The 17,378-nt window shown below is 36.3% G+C and overlaps 1 protein-coding gene across 9 annotated transcripts in view; it reads left to right on the forward strand.

Moving 5' to 3' along the window:
- Window positions 1-10,609, forward strand: part of BICD1 (BICD cargo adaptor 1) — a gene marked incomplete at both ends in the record, with an annotated part of 208,901 nt that extends 198,292 nt beyond the window's left edge. For 4 of the 9 annotated variants that reach the window (XM_082851091.1, XM_082851092.1, XM_082851086.1 and 1 more), the window contains one exon: window positions 6,881-6,928. In XM_082851091.1, coding sequence (XP_082707217.1) covers window positions 6,881-6,928 — 48 coding nt within the window. Of the gene's footprint in view, window positions 1-6,870; window positions 6,957-7,078; window positions 7,112-10,521 lie in introns of those variants that run through there. The other 5 variants (XM_082851085.1, XM_082851088.1, XM_082851090.1 and 2 more) reach the window with 4 other exon arrangements.
- Between the last annotated feature and the right edge of the window lie 6,769 nt (window positions 10,610-17,378).

Raw genomic sequence — 17,378 nt, forward strand, 5'->3', positions numbered from 1 at the left:
TTCAGTTTATGTGTATAGGCATCCATAGGTCTACTTAAGTGTTCCAGTTTTTACTGCGAGGAGAATGTATTTTGATGCTTCTTTCCATTTACTCTTCTATTAATTCACTAACACACTATTAGTCATTTTGTAGATTTAGTGAGGAATAATTTAGTATTGATGTTATTTGGCATATTTTAAATAATGGCAATTATAATTATTTTCAAGATTTATACATCAAAGTCTTAAAATTATTGAAGAATAATCAATCACCTGATATCACTAAATTAGCTTTAAAATCTTTATCAGAGAGTATTTTCTCTTTCTTATTCCTTTTGTTAGGAAGATATTGTTATGATGACAGGAATGTCTAAATTGTACTCTTTCTGCCTCAAGTGGATCCATCACACAATGACATTAATAATGTAACTAATAAACAAGTCTAATTATCCTTTAGGGAAGGCAAAGTCAGTATATTAGCAGGTTTTTTGTATAACATGCAAATTCCCGAAGGAAACTACTGTGGGGAAACAAAGAATTATAAGGCAGTGTCCTCTCTGCTGTCAACTGCATAGCGTGACTGAGGAATTTAGGTACACTGCAAGAAACGCAGTGGTCAAAAGCTGTGTACGAGAAATGCTGAAGGAGATGAGATAAGTGCTAACCGAGTTTAGGGGAAGCAGACACTTCCTTCTTGGGTGGCCAGGAGTAAAGACTGAAACTTGTTAGTTCTGAATACTCCAAGAGAAGAGAAGAGCATTTTAGATGAACGTAATAATAGGAGCAAAGACTTGTTGAAATGATCTTATTATATGGTCTATTTGGTCTTTTTAATTTCATTGTTGTTAATTGCAAGGACTTTGTTTCTTGAAGCTGAAAATCTCAAGGTCATCTTGACTCCTCCCTTTAGCACTCATGTCTTATCGATGACCAGTTCCTGTTCACGGATGTGAAAGAGGATGCTTTCACAAACATCCCCTCACCTGATCTGCAAGATTTATATTTAATGTCCTCACTTAACAGAAAAGCTGAGACTCAGAATGGTGAAGTCACTTCTTCAATGTCCCTCAGCTACTGGTTGGTGGAGCAGGGATCTAAACATTAAGATCTCTCTGATGGACCTAAATCTTATGCTGACATGGAGGAAAGTTGAAGAGCACAGAAGAAAGGGAATAGAGAATAATGAGGAAGGCAAAGAGACCATAAAAAAATTGCTGCAGAAGCATCGTTGGCAAATGGAAGGAAATTGTGATGTACGCATTATCCAGTCCCATGAATTATTGTGTAAAACCCTCACTTAAGCCCTGAGTGTGTGCATAAGTATGTCAGTAATTAATTGTGGAGAGCACCTTTGTGCTATTATCCACAAATATTCAGAATTTCTGAGTTGGGAAACAAAAAAATGTTATGCAATTTTTCTGTCTCCACCTCAGTGCATAGTACATAAAAACGTATATTTTCTACTAACATAATTACTCAAATTTCACATTCTATTGTCAATTTGGTTTCTTCCAAGACTGATTTGACTACTTTAACTTCACTCTAAAATGATTTTTGCCAAAAAGAAAGTCTGCTGAAATTTGAGTACAGATTTTCAGTTAGAATTTGTGCTTCTGTATTCCTTTTCCAGTGGGTTTCCTTAAATTAAAACATATTTAATTATTTCAACCCTTGGCCTGCTTAGAGTTGAGAAGAATCAAGGTCATAATTATCACATTTTCTGACCTGAGAGAGAAAATAAAAGGAAGAGGAAGTTAATATGGTAGATGACAGAATAGAATCTAAAAGATGCATCAGGTAGGAAGAGGTGAAACATTTTAGAGATTAACATAACGTTAAAAGTATATAAAATAGGGCTTCCCTGGTGGCGCAGTGGTTGAGAGTCCGCCTGCCGATGTAGGGGACACGGGTTCGAGCCCCGGTCCGGGAAGATCCCACATGCCGCGGAGCGGCTAGGCCCGTGAGCCATGGCCACTGAGCCTGCGCGTCCGGACCCTGTGTTCCGCAACGGGAGAGGCCACAACAGTGAGAGGCCCGCATATCGCAAAAAAAAAAAAAAAAGAAAAAGTACATAAAATATTGCATTGAAATTCCAGACACCGTAAGTACAGGATGGAGGAAACATGACTTGACAGCACCATCTTTAAGCAAAGTAAGCCCATATGAGATAGCAGTGTGATGTGGCTGCCCAAAAATGCCACACAGGCTTCTGCTCTTTTAGTAGAATCAGGATGTCTCAGATGAGCAGGACTCTGCCACCCCTGTCCAGCTGCCACATCTTATCACTCATGGTTTCCTCTCTGAGCACCTCATTTTTAGAAGGTTGTACACAGACTGGAGCATGGTTAGAGAGCAAAGATGTGGGTGTGAGAGGTTGAGATCGTGTCCTGTGAGGAAGAACTTGGATTATTTGGCCTGAGGAAAACTCAGGGGACAGAAATCGTTTTCATGGGAACGTGTGAAGCACTTGATGGAGTTTATGGTCATGAAGGAAGGAGATGTGGTATGGAAAATAAGACATCACGAAATGGTTAGGATGCATTAGTTCTCAAGTCAGGAAAACCAGGGGCTGGGGCACAGGCCATTCTGTAGAAGACTGTTAGCCACAGAGAGCTGCTGCTCTGCCCTCCTCAGAACATCCAGGCACCAAGGAAGCCACCCCTGCAGCAGCACTGCATCAACTCCCTCCACTGCCATCTGAGCCATGTGTGGAGCCCAAAACGTAGAAGTGTTCCTGGCCCCCCCCCGCTCCATGAGGCTCTCCCCCCATCCCAATCAGTCACCAGTGGGCCCATGCAGTCACTAAGGCACTGACTTTTAGAAAATGGGCTAGTTTTCTAAATTGCATCGAAAAGTTTAAAAATAGTAGACGCCTGAGGAAAAACCATATGACAAGACTTTCTCTTCCTGCCAATGAAATTCATTAATTTCAGCCACCTCTTCATAGAAACTGGATATTATCCCCATTCCTGTACCTTTTATCTTGCTTTGTGTTTTTGAGGTGACTAGTTGCCTTCAAATTACGGTCAACTGTCTGATGAAGTTCTTATGTTTCTTTGACAATATGTGTCTGATAGTTTCTAGAGGTAGCTGGCATCAATTCGAGAGACAAACAGAGTAGTGAGTAGAAAATAGGCCTTAGCATTGCAAAAGTTTAACTTTAAATCTTTGCTCTGCCACTTCTTAGCTGGTGATCATGTATTAACTTAATCAGTGAATGTTTGTGGAGACCGTACTGTGATGCCAAGCTCTGTATTTGTTTTTGGTGGGAGAGATCATGAAAAATGTCAAAGAAAAAACTAGTCTCAGAATACATGGGATTTTAATATAGTCCCATAGATCAAAAATACTTATTATCCTTATGATAGGAATAGTGCAAATAACAACTCCAGAGTGTTGCTGAGACTTGAAACTAATATAAAGTTCCTAGGAGAAATTACATCACGTCGATTCACCAAATAATTTCCTTCCTTCTTTCTCACCAGATAATTTCCTTCCTTCTTTCTCCCCTTTCCTACCTTCCTTTCTACTGGAGGCCTTTGTTTAGGGAGGAATGTCAAATAACTTCCTGTGTATACCAGGACATATAGATGTGTTAAACAATAGTATCCCTTATTCACCTCTGCCCTTGAGGCACTAACAACCTCTTGAGTTCTGTGACATTTCTCAGGCCTATGGCCTTATAATATAAATGTACAGTGTTATCTAATTCAGTTCTGAGCATTTCAAATAAACACTTTAATTTTATAAGATATTTTATTACTATTAGTAGAGGCCATAAAGAGTTTATAGTTGCTAAGAAGTTCTTTTGCTAATTTGCTCTATTTGTTTTCTAGGTGTACAACCTAGATGTCACAACCTCCAGGAAGCATTTCCTGACTACTTAGATTAGTGAATTGTTTCTGCTCTGAGATCCCTACATTTCCCTATCATGGGAAGCATTGCAGTGAGGTGTCTTAAAATCTAATTCAGCCCTTGGATCATACAATCCTGGATTCAAATTCCAGCTCCACCTCTTAGTGAACTTTGGCAAGTTACTTAACCTAGGTCCCCCTTTCCTCATTCACAAATTGGGATTAATAAAGCAAGGTTAAAGGAGAGCACACATAGTAAGTGCCTGCACAGTGCCTGGCACATGGTGAGAAGTGAATGAGTGCTCAGTGCTCCCACCACCACATCTCATCATCATCACCATTACCATCATCATCGCCATGACACTTTGTTGAATATGCTTGTCTTTCTCAATTGACCAGGGACCATGTCTTCTGTTTTCCTTTTATCTCTACCACCTCACACAGTTTTAGACACATAATTGGAGTTTAGTAACTTGCTTGCTGAATGGTTGAAACAAATTCTGGTGGCCCCAGATGACAGCAGTGGCTTCTGGTGTTCTGAGATGCCTCCTCCTTAAGTCACATACTTCTCATCTTTTATGCCCTCAAAAGCAATGAGATGAGGCCTAGTTCCTTCAAGAATGAGTCTACCAGAGTAGATCCTACAAAGAACAGGTAAGATCATGTAAAGCCCACAGCATCTCATAGCTGGAAGGGACTTTCTCAATCTCTCAACCCACCCCTTTCATTTTACAAAGTACCTGCTAAATACACATGGGTTAGCCAAGTCCATGACTGGAAGACTGTTGATCACAGAAGAGGAATTTAGAAGACAATTGAGTCAGAGCGATTAGCTATTTTTCAAATTTCTTTTTTTTTTACTCTTTCACCATCTTATCTATGGAATTTGTTTTTATTCTTTAAGGATAACACTTAGCTAAGTACTTATAAATAATAAATGCAAAGTAATAAAATAATTAACCAGAGGTGATATAACTAAAGAGGGAAAAACTGATATTCACTACAAATGTAAGAAATATCCACCACATGTTAAACACTTCATTAAGAGAGTCCATTGTGGTCCTGCTCACCTGTTTTCTAAATTTCATCACAAAGCATATTTCAAATGAACAATAATCTGTGACTACATTAGCAAAAAGAAAAAAAATCTAATGTGAGAGATGGAAAAGAATTTAGGCCATCTAAAAACTCTAATTACTCTAATTCTGGGGCTTGCCATTCCACAGAGGTCAGAACTTTGCTATAGAACAGCTTTATTTATACCTTCCTGGCAACAGGAAAGACAGGCCAGATTCCCAAGTGTTCACATTCATTTGTATTCGTTGCATTTACTCAAATATAACAGAAGAGGGCAGCACACATCTGGTTAACTTAAACATGTCTGGTGGCCACATCAAAATAGTTGTCTAAATTTGTCCAACAATTCCTAAATTATCCCTTAGCACAGCCATTGAAAAAGGTGAAAAGAGCATAAAGGAATTCATCCTTTAAGACTCCTGAGTTTCTACAAAAGGGAATCATTGAGCTAATCAAGCTGCAAAATGGAAAAACAAAGACTTAAATAAAAAATAGAAAGTATTCTCCAAAGCTAAGAAAATGGAAATATTTTTTACATTTGAAAGACTTTTACTGAGTATGATAATCTGAACACCAGCTACTCAATGAATCAGATCTTGCTCCTCTTAAAAAACAATAATTAATAAGTTACTCTGCAACAAAGGCCACCTTATAAAAGGGTCTCTGTCTTCAGTGATGTTCTCTTGAATTAACTTAAATCAAGCCTATCTTATATTCTACTTTGCATCACAGACAACTTTAGTGTGTTTGCAATGTCTTATACAAAAGCATGAGCAATTTTCATGAATTTTGGTATTCTGGAGTTATACAAGCAGGTTTTGTTACAATAGAGAACATGTTGGCTTTAGAACAAGTGATGCTTAGATTCAAGCCTTTGAACGTAAATTTCAGTAAAGGCTCATTAATTCGACTTTAAATCCAGAATTTGTGGTAATTTGGCTTAAATATTACATATATAACATATAGGGAAAGAGGTTTGCTAAGCAAATACATAGTCTAAGCAGTTAGCAAGAGGAAATGCTGCAATTATTTAAGAATAATTGAATTTTTAATTCTAATTTTAACTTTTTTGCAAAATCTTTTTTGCAGAAATATAATGTATGCATTTCTAACTAGCTTCGCAGGTGATCCTAGTACATCAGCCTGATACCAGTAAACAGACTGCTCTTTGATTATTTTAGAACACCCAGCACATGGTCTTTCTTGGAGTAGATGAGTAACATAACTGATCAGCTAAAGCCTGAACTTTTACTAGCTAGTGCTTTGTCAACCTAGTGTGAGCTATATTGTATGATTTCTTTTTTTTTTATTGTATGATTTTAAAATGACAAAAATAAAAGTAGATTTCCCATTCAGGTTAGCTTTCTCTGTCAGTTACTGACAATTTAATATATATAAAATAAACATTCTAAGATTTCTAACAATTCTTGCTTTTGATAAATAAAACCTATTTTCAGAAAACTGTAAAGATGATTTCCTTCTTTAATATCCTACTATTAATCATGGAAAAGTTTGTATTGCATGCTTTTCTCAATGTACCTATGGGATTGACAATATGCCGGTGTGTCCGACGATGCGTACCATTTTGGAATAGCAAATCTAACTGCTGAGCAAGTAATTACCATCATGTTCAGGTTCAGAACTTGAAGATCTTTCATTATGTTAATAGATCCCTTATTTTTAGATGTAGCTAAATACCAAATATGAATGGCCACGTATGTCCTAAGGTACTTGAGAACTCTCAGGACTAATTTTGTGTCACTAATTTTTAAATACTGTATTTAATTAAGGAAAAAGCCTTGTCTTTTCTATTGGCATCATTCAGGGGAAAAAAAAAAGCTTAATCCAGATGTTTCTGTGTGAATGCACATTCCTCACTAAATCTCTCAGGCAGCTGCTTAAGTTATTGTTACTAACACGTTGCTCTGTTGTCTCTTCGTATACGTGTCTAATTTATCAGTTTCTTATAGATTGTCAGCAGCCTGCTGCCTCCGTACCGCCACAGCGCTCACAACTAGCCGGGGGGCAAGACTGCCCGACTCTCAGGTAAATTCTGATGTCCTCACTCTTCCCACCCAGTTGCACATCAGTTCCATAGACCCCCAAGCTCTCCTTTCCCACATCATGACTGCCTATACATAATTATACTTGCCACATTTTATTTCAATTATGGGCTACACAGACACATACTGGACTCCTGAAGTCCACACATGCCCACTGAAAATGCAAGAGAGCTAGAGTTCATTTTACTGGCCACTGGCACGTAGCCTAAGGCAGCCTTCAGCTCCCCTGTGTGGGTAAATACTTGGTTAGCCCAGCGTTTCATTACCGTCCAAAATATAAAACCTGGAATTGCTTGTCTTTTGTCCTCAGGATGTATTTCCCAGGCAAACAATTAGGAAGGATATAAAGCATATCTGATGTCTGTTCCAAGACAACTTTATGAAAGTGTTTCTGTTTTCTGTCCACTCAGTACCCTCAATGAAACTGAAATTGAAAGGTAGATAAAACCTTGTAATTGGCATTCAAAAAAAGAATATTTGCAGTGATAGTGCCTTTTATGTAAGATTAACTGAAGAATTTTAAAGGCAGGTCTACATACTCCCTGGATGCTAAACTGGAGAGTTTGCTAAACAATTTCTTTTCCAGTGAAAGCTTTGCAAATCCATTATGAACTTACCTTTATGGTAAATTCCACAGGCGACTTCCACACATCATCAGAGCACCCCATCAGGACCTAATCATTTTCTTGAAATCCTTCATCTCCAGTTATTTGGCCTCCAATGGTGTCTAGTTTTTATAGTCTGGTTGTGGCTGTTATAGCCTGCTTGTTGTTCTCTCCTTATTTTTTTATTATTATTTTTTTCTCTCCTTATTTTAATATAACTGTTGCTCTTCTCCCAGGGCAAGGCTTCTGTTGAGTAAGGGCAGGCCCAGACATACTTCCATGTATGTCTGAGGAGTAGATGTCAGTAGCAGGCTGCATGTGGTCATGGGTTAGAGCTGAGAGCTGGGGAGCCGCAAGTGCTCCCTGGAAACACAGCAGCAGCCAAAGCTCCAGTGATGACTTGGTCTCTCAAGTGGTTGTGCAGCCAGCTATTTAAGTGGGACATCAAGTGAGCAGGAGAAGTTATGTGATTAAACAGGCTCCAAGCCAGCATCTTCCAACTGATGTCTCAGCCTGCTGTTCCCACCACTTCCAGCAACAGGTTTTTACTTCAGGAAAGTTCTTCATTAACATACAAACGCCTTTAGTAATTTCAGTCATTAAGTAACTGAATATAATTATAAATGTTCAAACCCATTTCAGTGGGATCCTACGTGTGTAATGTAGAAGGACGTGGGCTCTTAGCCTGCAGTCCGTTCTCCACAAAGTGCCCCCACCCCACCCAGGGCCTGGGGCAGTGCCAGGCGCGCAACAGAAGTTCAGGGAGTGAATGAGCTCTGGAATCACATTACTGGGTTTGAATCGCGCCTCGCCTCTGACACCTACTAACTGCGTAATCTTGGAAAGTTGCTTTTGCTGGCTAAGATTTCGTTTCCTTACTTGTAAAGTGAGAAAGAGAACGGCTACTGGGAGGATTCAGCAAGGCACAGGCCTGGGCCACAGTGTGCTCTCAATAGCTGTTACTACCACTAACCGTTCTTAGTACCTAACCATTCCTTAAGACAGAAATCTGCTGTCTCTCATAACCTCTCTAATTTGAGAAGGCTACTGTATTAAGTGTTTCAATTAGATAAGAAATGGAAAGGCTAATGAGGAATCTTTTTAAGTTTAATAATTTATTGCACCTTGCTTTTTTTTTTGAGAACAGTTTGACTAAATGATTACAACTTATTATGATTATGATTAAATTATTTGACTAGAACTTATCAAATACAGTATTTACATTCAAGAAGTGATTCCTCAATCTGTAAACCAAAAATATGCTTCTGTCACACAATATACACAGTGCAATGATATTTTATGCAAATTAAAAATAGTAATACTATAATATGAAATATTTATAATCTATCACTTTAAGAAATCTGAAATAATAAAAAAAATTTTATTTATCATGAAACAACACAATGTGTTGGGCCGAGGTATAACCCATGTTTAAGCCATTACTACACACTTCAGCTGGTCAAACAGAAATGCTTGCCTTCCTTTATCAAGAAGAGTATTGAACTCCATGGGTCTTCAAACACTTACGCCTCTTGTACGATGTGACCACCCTGTGCTACTTGCCGTAACTTATGCTGAATAACATGTTTAGTCCCCTAAAAAGAAACTCATTCTAAATCATGCAGATTTAACAGAAAGAAACTCCATTAGGTCTGTGGGAAAGTCTATCTGCTGCTCTCTTTCCCGGGCCATCTGACTCTTTCTGGAGGGTGGAGGAAGAATCCTGTCATGCAGTATTTTCTTAGTCCTTGTGTTGAACCTCTAGCTCTCCCATGTTTACCTATCACATTTTAAAATAGATAGGAAAAATCATTTTTATCACTGCTTGTCCTAACTAGTGCAGAATAGCATATCTCCATTTAAACTAAATTTATAGCAGTTCAAAGAGTAAGGGAAGTAAGGGTGACCCCAAGCTGAGCAGTATTGTACATAATTATGATTCTGTATTAAAACTCAAGAGATATACATAGTATACCAAAGATAAAAATTGTTTAGTGCTCATTTTTAATGACTTGAATAATAGTGTTAGTTTTTTTTAAATTATGATTAAATTAATAAATAACAATAATAAACCTTGAATAGCTTTCTTATGTAACACTCCTGGCAGAAATTATTCTATGGTTTCAAAGTATAAAGGAAAAAAGCAGAGTTTTAGAAAAATGCCAATCTTTTTCAATTAAAAAAAAATACCTATAGTGTGATTTTCCCCCTACTAGCCACATTTTAAGAGGTCTGAACCCAAATCTGTTTTGTAGTATTACTTTAGGAAATTCAATGATTTTGCATCCTTATTCTCCAATACTTTTCAGCAAGACATTGTTGAGCCTGAGCATCTCTGTGTTCATTTAAACTGGAGGCTCTCAGACGTGGTCATTTTCGAAGTCTGCATTATATACTGGCTCTTCTGTTATATTTACACTACCAGGCTAAAGCAGGTAGGGGGAGCCCTTAGAGCAGATCAGACTTCCACAGGCAAATTAGTTCTCCTATTGAATCTACCAGAAAACTGTAGAATCCTCTAAAACCTTGGTCCAGCATGTCCGTGTCCCCAGGAACTTCTTTGAAATGCAGATTCTCAGGTCACACCCCAGACCTATTGAATCAGAATCACTCCCGGTGATTGCTATGCAATCATTAAAGTTCGAAAAGAACTGATCTAAAGAAATCTTGCAACTAACCCAGAGACCTAGGGGAATGAGACTGTGTGAAGAAATTGAAAAGAGTGATTGCTGGGGAGGCGTTCACATACTATTTCCCCAGTGCATTTCTTTTTTCTTTTTGGGGGCATTTTTTGGAAAAATCTGCAGTTGTCTTGGCATGCTTTAGAGTTAAGCCATTTTCTGTGCAAAATTCCTGTGAAAAGAATGTCTGTTGAACCCTTACAACGGTGTCTAGCCCCTTGTAAATGCATTTCTGGCTGACATGCTTGTTTCTCATTTGCAGTCCTGACATAGCTCTGCCCGATGAGAAGCCACATTCCAGCTCTCAGTGCGCCCCTCTACACTGTCTCTCCAAGCCTCCTTACCCCTAGTCTTCATCTCCCGTGGATGAATACCTGGGGTGAACGTTTTGTAGCCACACACAGGATACTGCCCAAGATCCAGCGCGTGTTTTCTTCTCGGTGGTTAGATGTTTGATTGAATTAATGGCCATCATTTTGCAAGATGAGAGGAAGTTGGGAAGAATAACACAAAGCACAGACTCCGGTGTGATAAAACACTTTATGGTTTCTCTAAGGCACAGATAAACTTCTGCAATCAAATGGCTACAGTTCAGTTAAATCAAAATAAATGAAACAGGAAATATGTATCTCAGATGGCTGGCTTTACCTCGATAGCTTAAGAGAGACCTCAGACAATGTAAAATATATATATTGTAAAATCATCTTTCCTTACACTTCAAATTCAGCTACAGAAGTTGATTCTAATTTTTTGGTCATTGATATTTACTTTGTACTTTATTTGCTACATGATTTATGTCTATAAAAATCATTTCTATGAGAGATGAACTTCATTTATTTTAAAATACACATAATTTGCTCAATTAAGTATGATTTTAATTTAGTCTGAAATCTGGAATTGGCCAGACTGTGGTCATTTTTCTTGCACAAAGTGATAAATGAGGTGCATCGGAATGTTAACAATAACTGTATTTTGCTGCTACACTGATATTGTTTATGCACTTACTTTCTAATCGGTAGCTCATTGTCTGCTGTTTTTTCTGTTTTGTTTTGTTTTTTAACTAGAATTCTTCACTGGACATTATTAAGTAAATCTAAAGAAGAGACTATGTTATGATTCATTGACTTATTCAACTTTTGATGGCATCTTTAATTTTTTTTAATTTGCAGACAAGTAGATGCACTGGTGCTGCTCCTTTGTGTGTGTATATGTGTGTGTGATAATGTTAAAGAAGGCTAAATAACATGAAGGGAAAAAAATGGTGTGTTTATTTAATGACCAGAATTTTTTTTACTTCTCCCCAATTCAGGGTCTACTATGAGTATTTCTTGTTACAAGATATCAAGTATAAATGGGAAAAATATATGCATATGTAAGTTAGCCTTTGGTTAATTAATTTACCCAGAAAGTGTTCAAATTCTGATTAAAATTGTATGTTCTGTTGTTGTTAGGTTTTTTTCATAATGCATCTTCCTTGCCAAAAAAACAACAGGTAATAAACCTTAGCTCACTGTCTACTTTTGACAAACACTCAGGTGCCTACAATCATTATGTTATATTGAGACAATACATGTTCCTAGTTAATTTACAGATTCTGCTGAGTAACTTTTATGACTTAATTTAAGGCAGTGGATTTTCACAGCAAAATTAATTTTGCACATAATCTGACAAACAAGGAAAACAGCTAATTGAGCTGAAAGGTCTAACACTCTTGGGCTCCTTATATCAAGTGCTGCCCACACACCTGCTCCTATCCCTCATTCCTTGTCTAGTCAGGTAGCCTTAACTTGTTTAAAACCATACCGGTTTGACCTTTTCGTGTAATGATATCTGTAACTTATCTTTAAAACAAAACAATCCTCACTATTAACACAAAAGGTAGTTAACAATGCAGGGCTCTAACAATGGCGATCCAGTAGGAGCCACTCAGCTTACTTAGTGGAAGAGGTGGAACACTAGTAGAGTGGCCCATCAAAGGTGGCAGCCAGTCGGCAAGTCATAAAGCACAGAGCAGGAGCTCTCTCATCAGTCGTACACCTATTAAGTAGTGGTCACTGTTACCAAAGCAACCAAGGGATTTTGAATTCCTCATATGAGTGCTATTTTCAACAGTGTCATTTATTATGCAACTTGCAGTAGTTGGAAATCTTCACCAAAATAGGGATTCAGGTTAAAATACGGAAAAAGAAACAAAACAAATCTTCATAAAGCCCTGATCATGGCCACCTAACCTTCTGCTCTTTCCACTTGCATTGCCTTGCTATTCTAAACATTTTATTTTATTGGTGTTGTATCTGCCTGGTACCAATCTTAGTGAGACTGTGTGGATTTTATTAGAGTTCAGTTAAAGGAAGCTCCCCCACCCCCATCCCTGCTTTTTCTTTTTCAAGCATCATGTGTTCGGACCTGAGAAGTGGCATAGCTGCTAAGTTGACTTTTAATTAAAAACTGTGCCTGAGGGAAAATATGCCTTTTTAAAAAGTACCTCAGAACATTTTCCTATATTGCCTCATCAGTTTTGTTGGTGGTGCAGGGAATTCAGCAGTGAGTATTGTCTGTGTGTAACTATAGGGCATTTGTGCTCTCTTACGCTATATTTGTGACCAGCTGAAAAGCTGGGTCATAGACAAAACACTTATTTCTTCCAATAAAAAGTTTATCATTAAGTCTACTATATACTAGTTTTATTTCAGTTCATTATATTAACAGAGTGGGAAATGCTTGTTTTGAAATAGTAATTCTATAAAAATGTTAATTTTAGCAAACTTTGCCAGAAAGATATAGAAACTTGGAAATAAATTTCTAATTTTCAGCACAAAACTAGATTGTAGTCCCTAAGCAGTAAGAGAAAGTTCCATGTATTTATACTGTGGCTTCACTTAGTATAGTTTAAACTGGGCCATATCTATATTTATTTATAGGCATTTAAAATGGACAAATATGTGTAGCATTGATAAAAATCAGTACCTGTAAAGAAACATCAGGATTTAAAAGGAAACTGGAAAACTGAAGAACTAGTGAAAATAAAAAAGAATAAACCTCAATAAGACTAGTTGAAGACAGACTTGGGGAAGAAAAACCAACTATAGAAGTATAATGACAATACTGGCTAATTATTGCAAACACAGTGGGCAAAGATTAAAGATAACTAGCAAGACTTTAAAAAGTAAGCACAATTACCATACTGAAAAGAATAGGATGCAGAAATACTTTACTACTGAGGATTTTTCTTAGTTAAAAAAATAAAATATTTAAAATAAAAAGGAGCAATAAATTGCCTTTGGTCTGGGTGCACAGGGGCATACAGGACCCAGAATTAATCGTTCCAATCAACTCATGATTCATCATATCCCTTTTTCATATCCAGTTCTGTTTCAATAAGAGGAATTTGGAGAACTTGGTGAAAATAGAAAGTTATTAAATAATTATGAAAAGATTTATAAAGATTATACTTTAGCCTAGGGAAGAAGAGGTACAATAGTGATCATCAAGAAAATTTAAAAAAGGATAGGTACCAACTATAGCTGCCGTTACGAAGACTAGAATAAAAAAAATGTCTTCGGTCTGAAGGATTTGTATTAACTCTTGGAAGGAGACTTTAAACAGTAGGAAATTAATCATCAAAATTGATAATCATAAGGAAGATTTGTTTTTTAAGAATTAAATATTACTGGTGGTCTAGTAAGGATTAAGTTATGTGGCAAGAAATCTTACGATAATGTATTCTAATTCTGGGATTCCATAATTCTATGGTTCTTTTATTTAAAATTTAAAAATACATTAAAGTTATACTGGTTAGTCATAAAATATTTTATCCCTTGAAAATAGGATAGCAATCTTAATTTTTCCAAGATATTTGGTTAAAAAACAAAACAGCGTTGTCAGTATTATTTTTCCTTCCAGCTATATTTCATAATATCTTTAAAGTTGTCCAGAATGTAGTAATTTTACCATAAAAAGACTCAATTGTCAGAGTCTAAAAAAACAAACGTCCTCAGGAATACTTCAGAAATAGGTATGCAATCCCTCAGGGGGACAAATTCTTCTCAAATTTTATCTTTTCTTAAAAGGATCTTCAGTCTACAATATTTGCTTTTTCCATGCTTTGAAAAATTTTCCTGTACAGATAGTCTTTCTGTTTCAAACAAGCATGAAACACCAGTCAAATTAATCAACTGTGAATGTGGACATTTCCTGATATTCTGTTTTAAATAAAATCTTTACAATTCTCAATTGGAAATTACAAAATATGAAAAGGAAGAAATGAAATATATTTTCTCCTGAGCTAAGAATAGCAAATTTAATGTGTAATTGTTATAATCAATCAGCCAAAAGACATAATCTGTATCTCAGAAAGACACATCATGGGAAACTGATGGATTTCCACCAAGGAACTGTGCTAGTTCAACCCATGATGCCACAAATGTGTTAATATTGTAGATATAAAGTAGGACTAGATTCAAAAGGAACTCTTAGGATAAAGTTCATAATTTAAAAAATTTACCCTCTATGTTTTTTGTTTGTTTATAAACCAGAGTGATTTAAAATAGTCCTTATATTTAAGATTTCAAAAAATTTACAAGAATATGTTTTCATTAAATAGAATATAATTCTTCAAAAAGCTGTTAAATTGAAGATGTGATAGATAACATGATCAGTACTGATATTGACAAGCAATTTTTATTTTAAAATCACTTTCTGTGGACGTACAAGACCAATCTAGCTCCCGAGTGACCTTTTCCATTGTTTGTAATAATGCCCCCAGATGAGTTGTATCTGTAATTTAATTCATCTTTATTTAAATGACAAGTTAACTGCCACAGTCCTTGATACATTGCATTTGTATCCTGATCCTATTATGTTTACATCTGAAAGATTTCATCTAGACATCTCTTTTGTCCTTCTTAAAGAATAACTTAAAAAGATATTTAGTATTAAGATATGTTCCCTAATCAAGGATTTTCCAGAAATAATATTCTACTTATGAAGAAGAGCAGCAATTAACTGCCTTTAGTGTAAGGGTGTGAGTGCATAAAAGTATGCCATGTAAAATGTTTGCATGAGATATTTCACATCATGTAAGCTTTCCCATATTCATAATATGAACACTATAGAAAATCTTATTTCTCTTGTGATCTCTCCATTAGGAATGTAAGGAGATTCTTTCCTATATCTGGTCTCCTTTCCATATTGAAATGCATGGCTGTAATCCCTGGTGTATTTTCATCCTTTTCCTCTAGAGTTATTTGAAATTTGCCCTATTTAAACTGAAGCCTGGATAAACTGCTGAGCCAGATTATTTCTGTGGTTGGAGTTTAATTGCTATAGAACATTGGTTGAGAACATGTTTTTATTTTAACTTCTTTTTCTTTCAAAATTATTCTGTTATGGTCCTCTAATGAAAACACTGAGAAGTAAATCTGATGCTTTCTAGTATGACTGTTTTTCTTTTTAAAAAGTCATTTTAAAACAAATATCAGAGAACTATAAAGAGAAATGGCATCATTTTGTTGACAAATCATTATTCAGTGATAATGGAGATACAGAATGAATCATTTTGTTGTTTGAGTTCAAAGATATGATTGTGCACCAAATCTTAGAGGAAGTAAATGATTTTAACTTATTGTCACAAAGTTTTCAGCTCAATGGTGTGACTGTTAGTCAATTAAACAATTCTTTGAAAATATTTTATGACATTTTTGTAATCTACTCAGTGTTTTTATTTGCATGATTATGCATATGTGATGAACCATACATAATTCTAACACTGTATTTCTTTCCAGTATTAACACTTGTGTAATGTGTGGCCAACCCTGATTTGTACACTGTATGATTATTGTTGTAATGGTCCTGCTATTCCTACATTTGATTGCAATTTTGTTATTATGCCTTTTGGTGTTAAATGATGTGAAGTGTTTCCACCTAATGATAATACCATAAGAAAACTTGACTAAAAGACTGACCTAAGACACTCTCTGTTGCTAATTATTTTTTTAAATCCAAATTTCATAGGAAACTTGTTCTCGAAGACAAATGCCTTTATTTTAAATCCAAAAAATTATTTTATGAATTTATTTTTGCTTGTCCTTTTAAACTTTTTTTGTTGACAATCCTAAGTGAATGTCTCATGGGAGAATCCATACAATATGTGCTTGTATTTATATTTGATCATGCACTCAATGGTTGGAAAAGGCACTACAGTGCTAAGAAAATAACCGAGGCCAATACATCAATTCTTTTACCTTGGTTTATGTTACCAACTGCATATGGTGTAATGCATAACTCTTTCCAGTAAATAAACTGGTTATCTTTCATTCATTTAAACTATGGTACCATTTAATCAGTTTGAGCAGTGTGTCTGTATTTTATGTTGATTTGTACTTACAAAAAAAGGAAAAATTTATGAATTTCTATGATTTATATATTTACTCGAAGTGAACGCTTATTCAAACTAAAAACTGAATGCTTCGCTTTGACGTTTCTACACAATCTTATTAAGAAATGTGTGTCAACTTTGCCCATTTTCTCCATTTATCATCACTCCTACTTGTAATCTTTTCTAAAAGGTTGTTTTGGCAGGAGGATACGCTTAGCTGAATTAAATTAGAAATGTACCAACATCAAGGAAATGCCTGTTCTTAAAAAATGGAAACAGTATTTTAATGAAAGAAGAATGAAGCTTGTATGCTTTATTTTGGGAGACAATGCTTTGTCCTCTTTCATATGAAGAAACATCAGAGTCTCAAACCTGAGGAAAGTTAATTGGCTAGCCACCCCCCCCCCCCCCCCCCCCCCCCCCCCCCCCCCCCCGCTTCAGATATGTGCTGTGGCAAATGGGCTGCTTTGGGAGCCACCTGCTCTGACCTGGCTTTATTTCTGGAGGCGGGGAGAGCCAGAATATGGACTTAACGTGAGGTTCCAAGGAGTTGAAACCTCTAATGCAATCCTCGTTTTAATGAATCGAATTAACCCACCATGGGCACTGCAATAGTCCCAGCTAAAGTTGCCTGCTTACCTGTTGAATAAATACAACACTAGAAATAATAGTGTAAACTTCCCTAAAAATCTTTTTTTGTCTCTGAAAGCTATTGTTTTTCTTTGATATTATAAGTGTATTTG

Source organism: Leucopleurus acutus (assembly GCF_964270905.1).
Source record: "Leucopleurus acutus genome assembly, chromosome: 11".
Taxonomy (NCBI): Eukaryota; Metazoa; Chordata; class Mammalia; order Artiodactyla; family Delphinidae; genus Leucopleurus; species Leucopleurus acutus.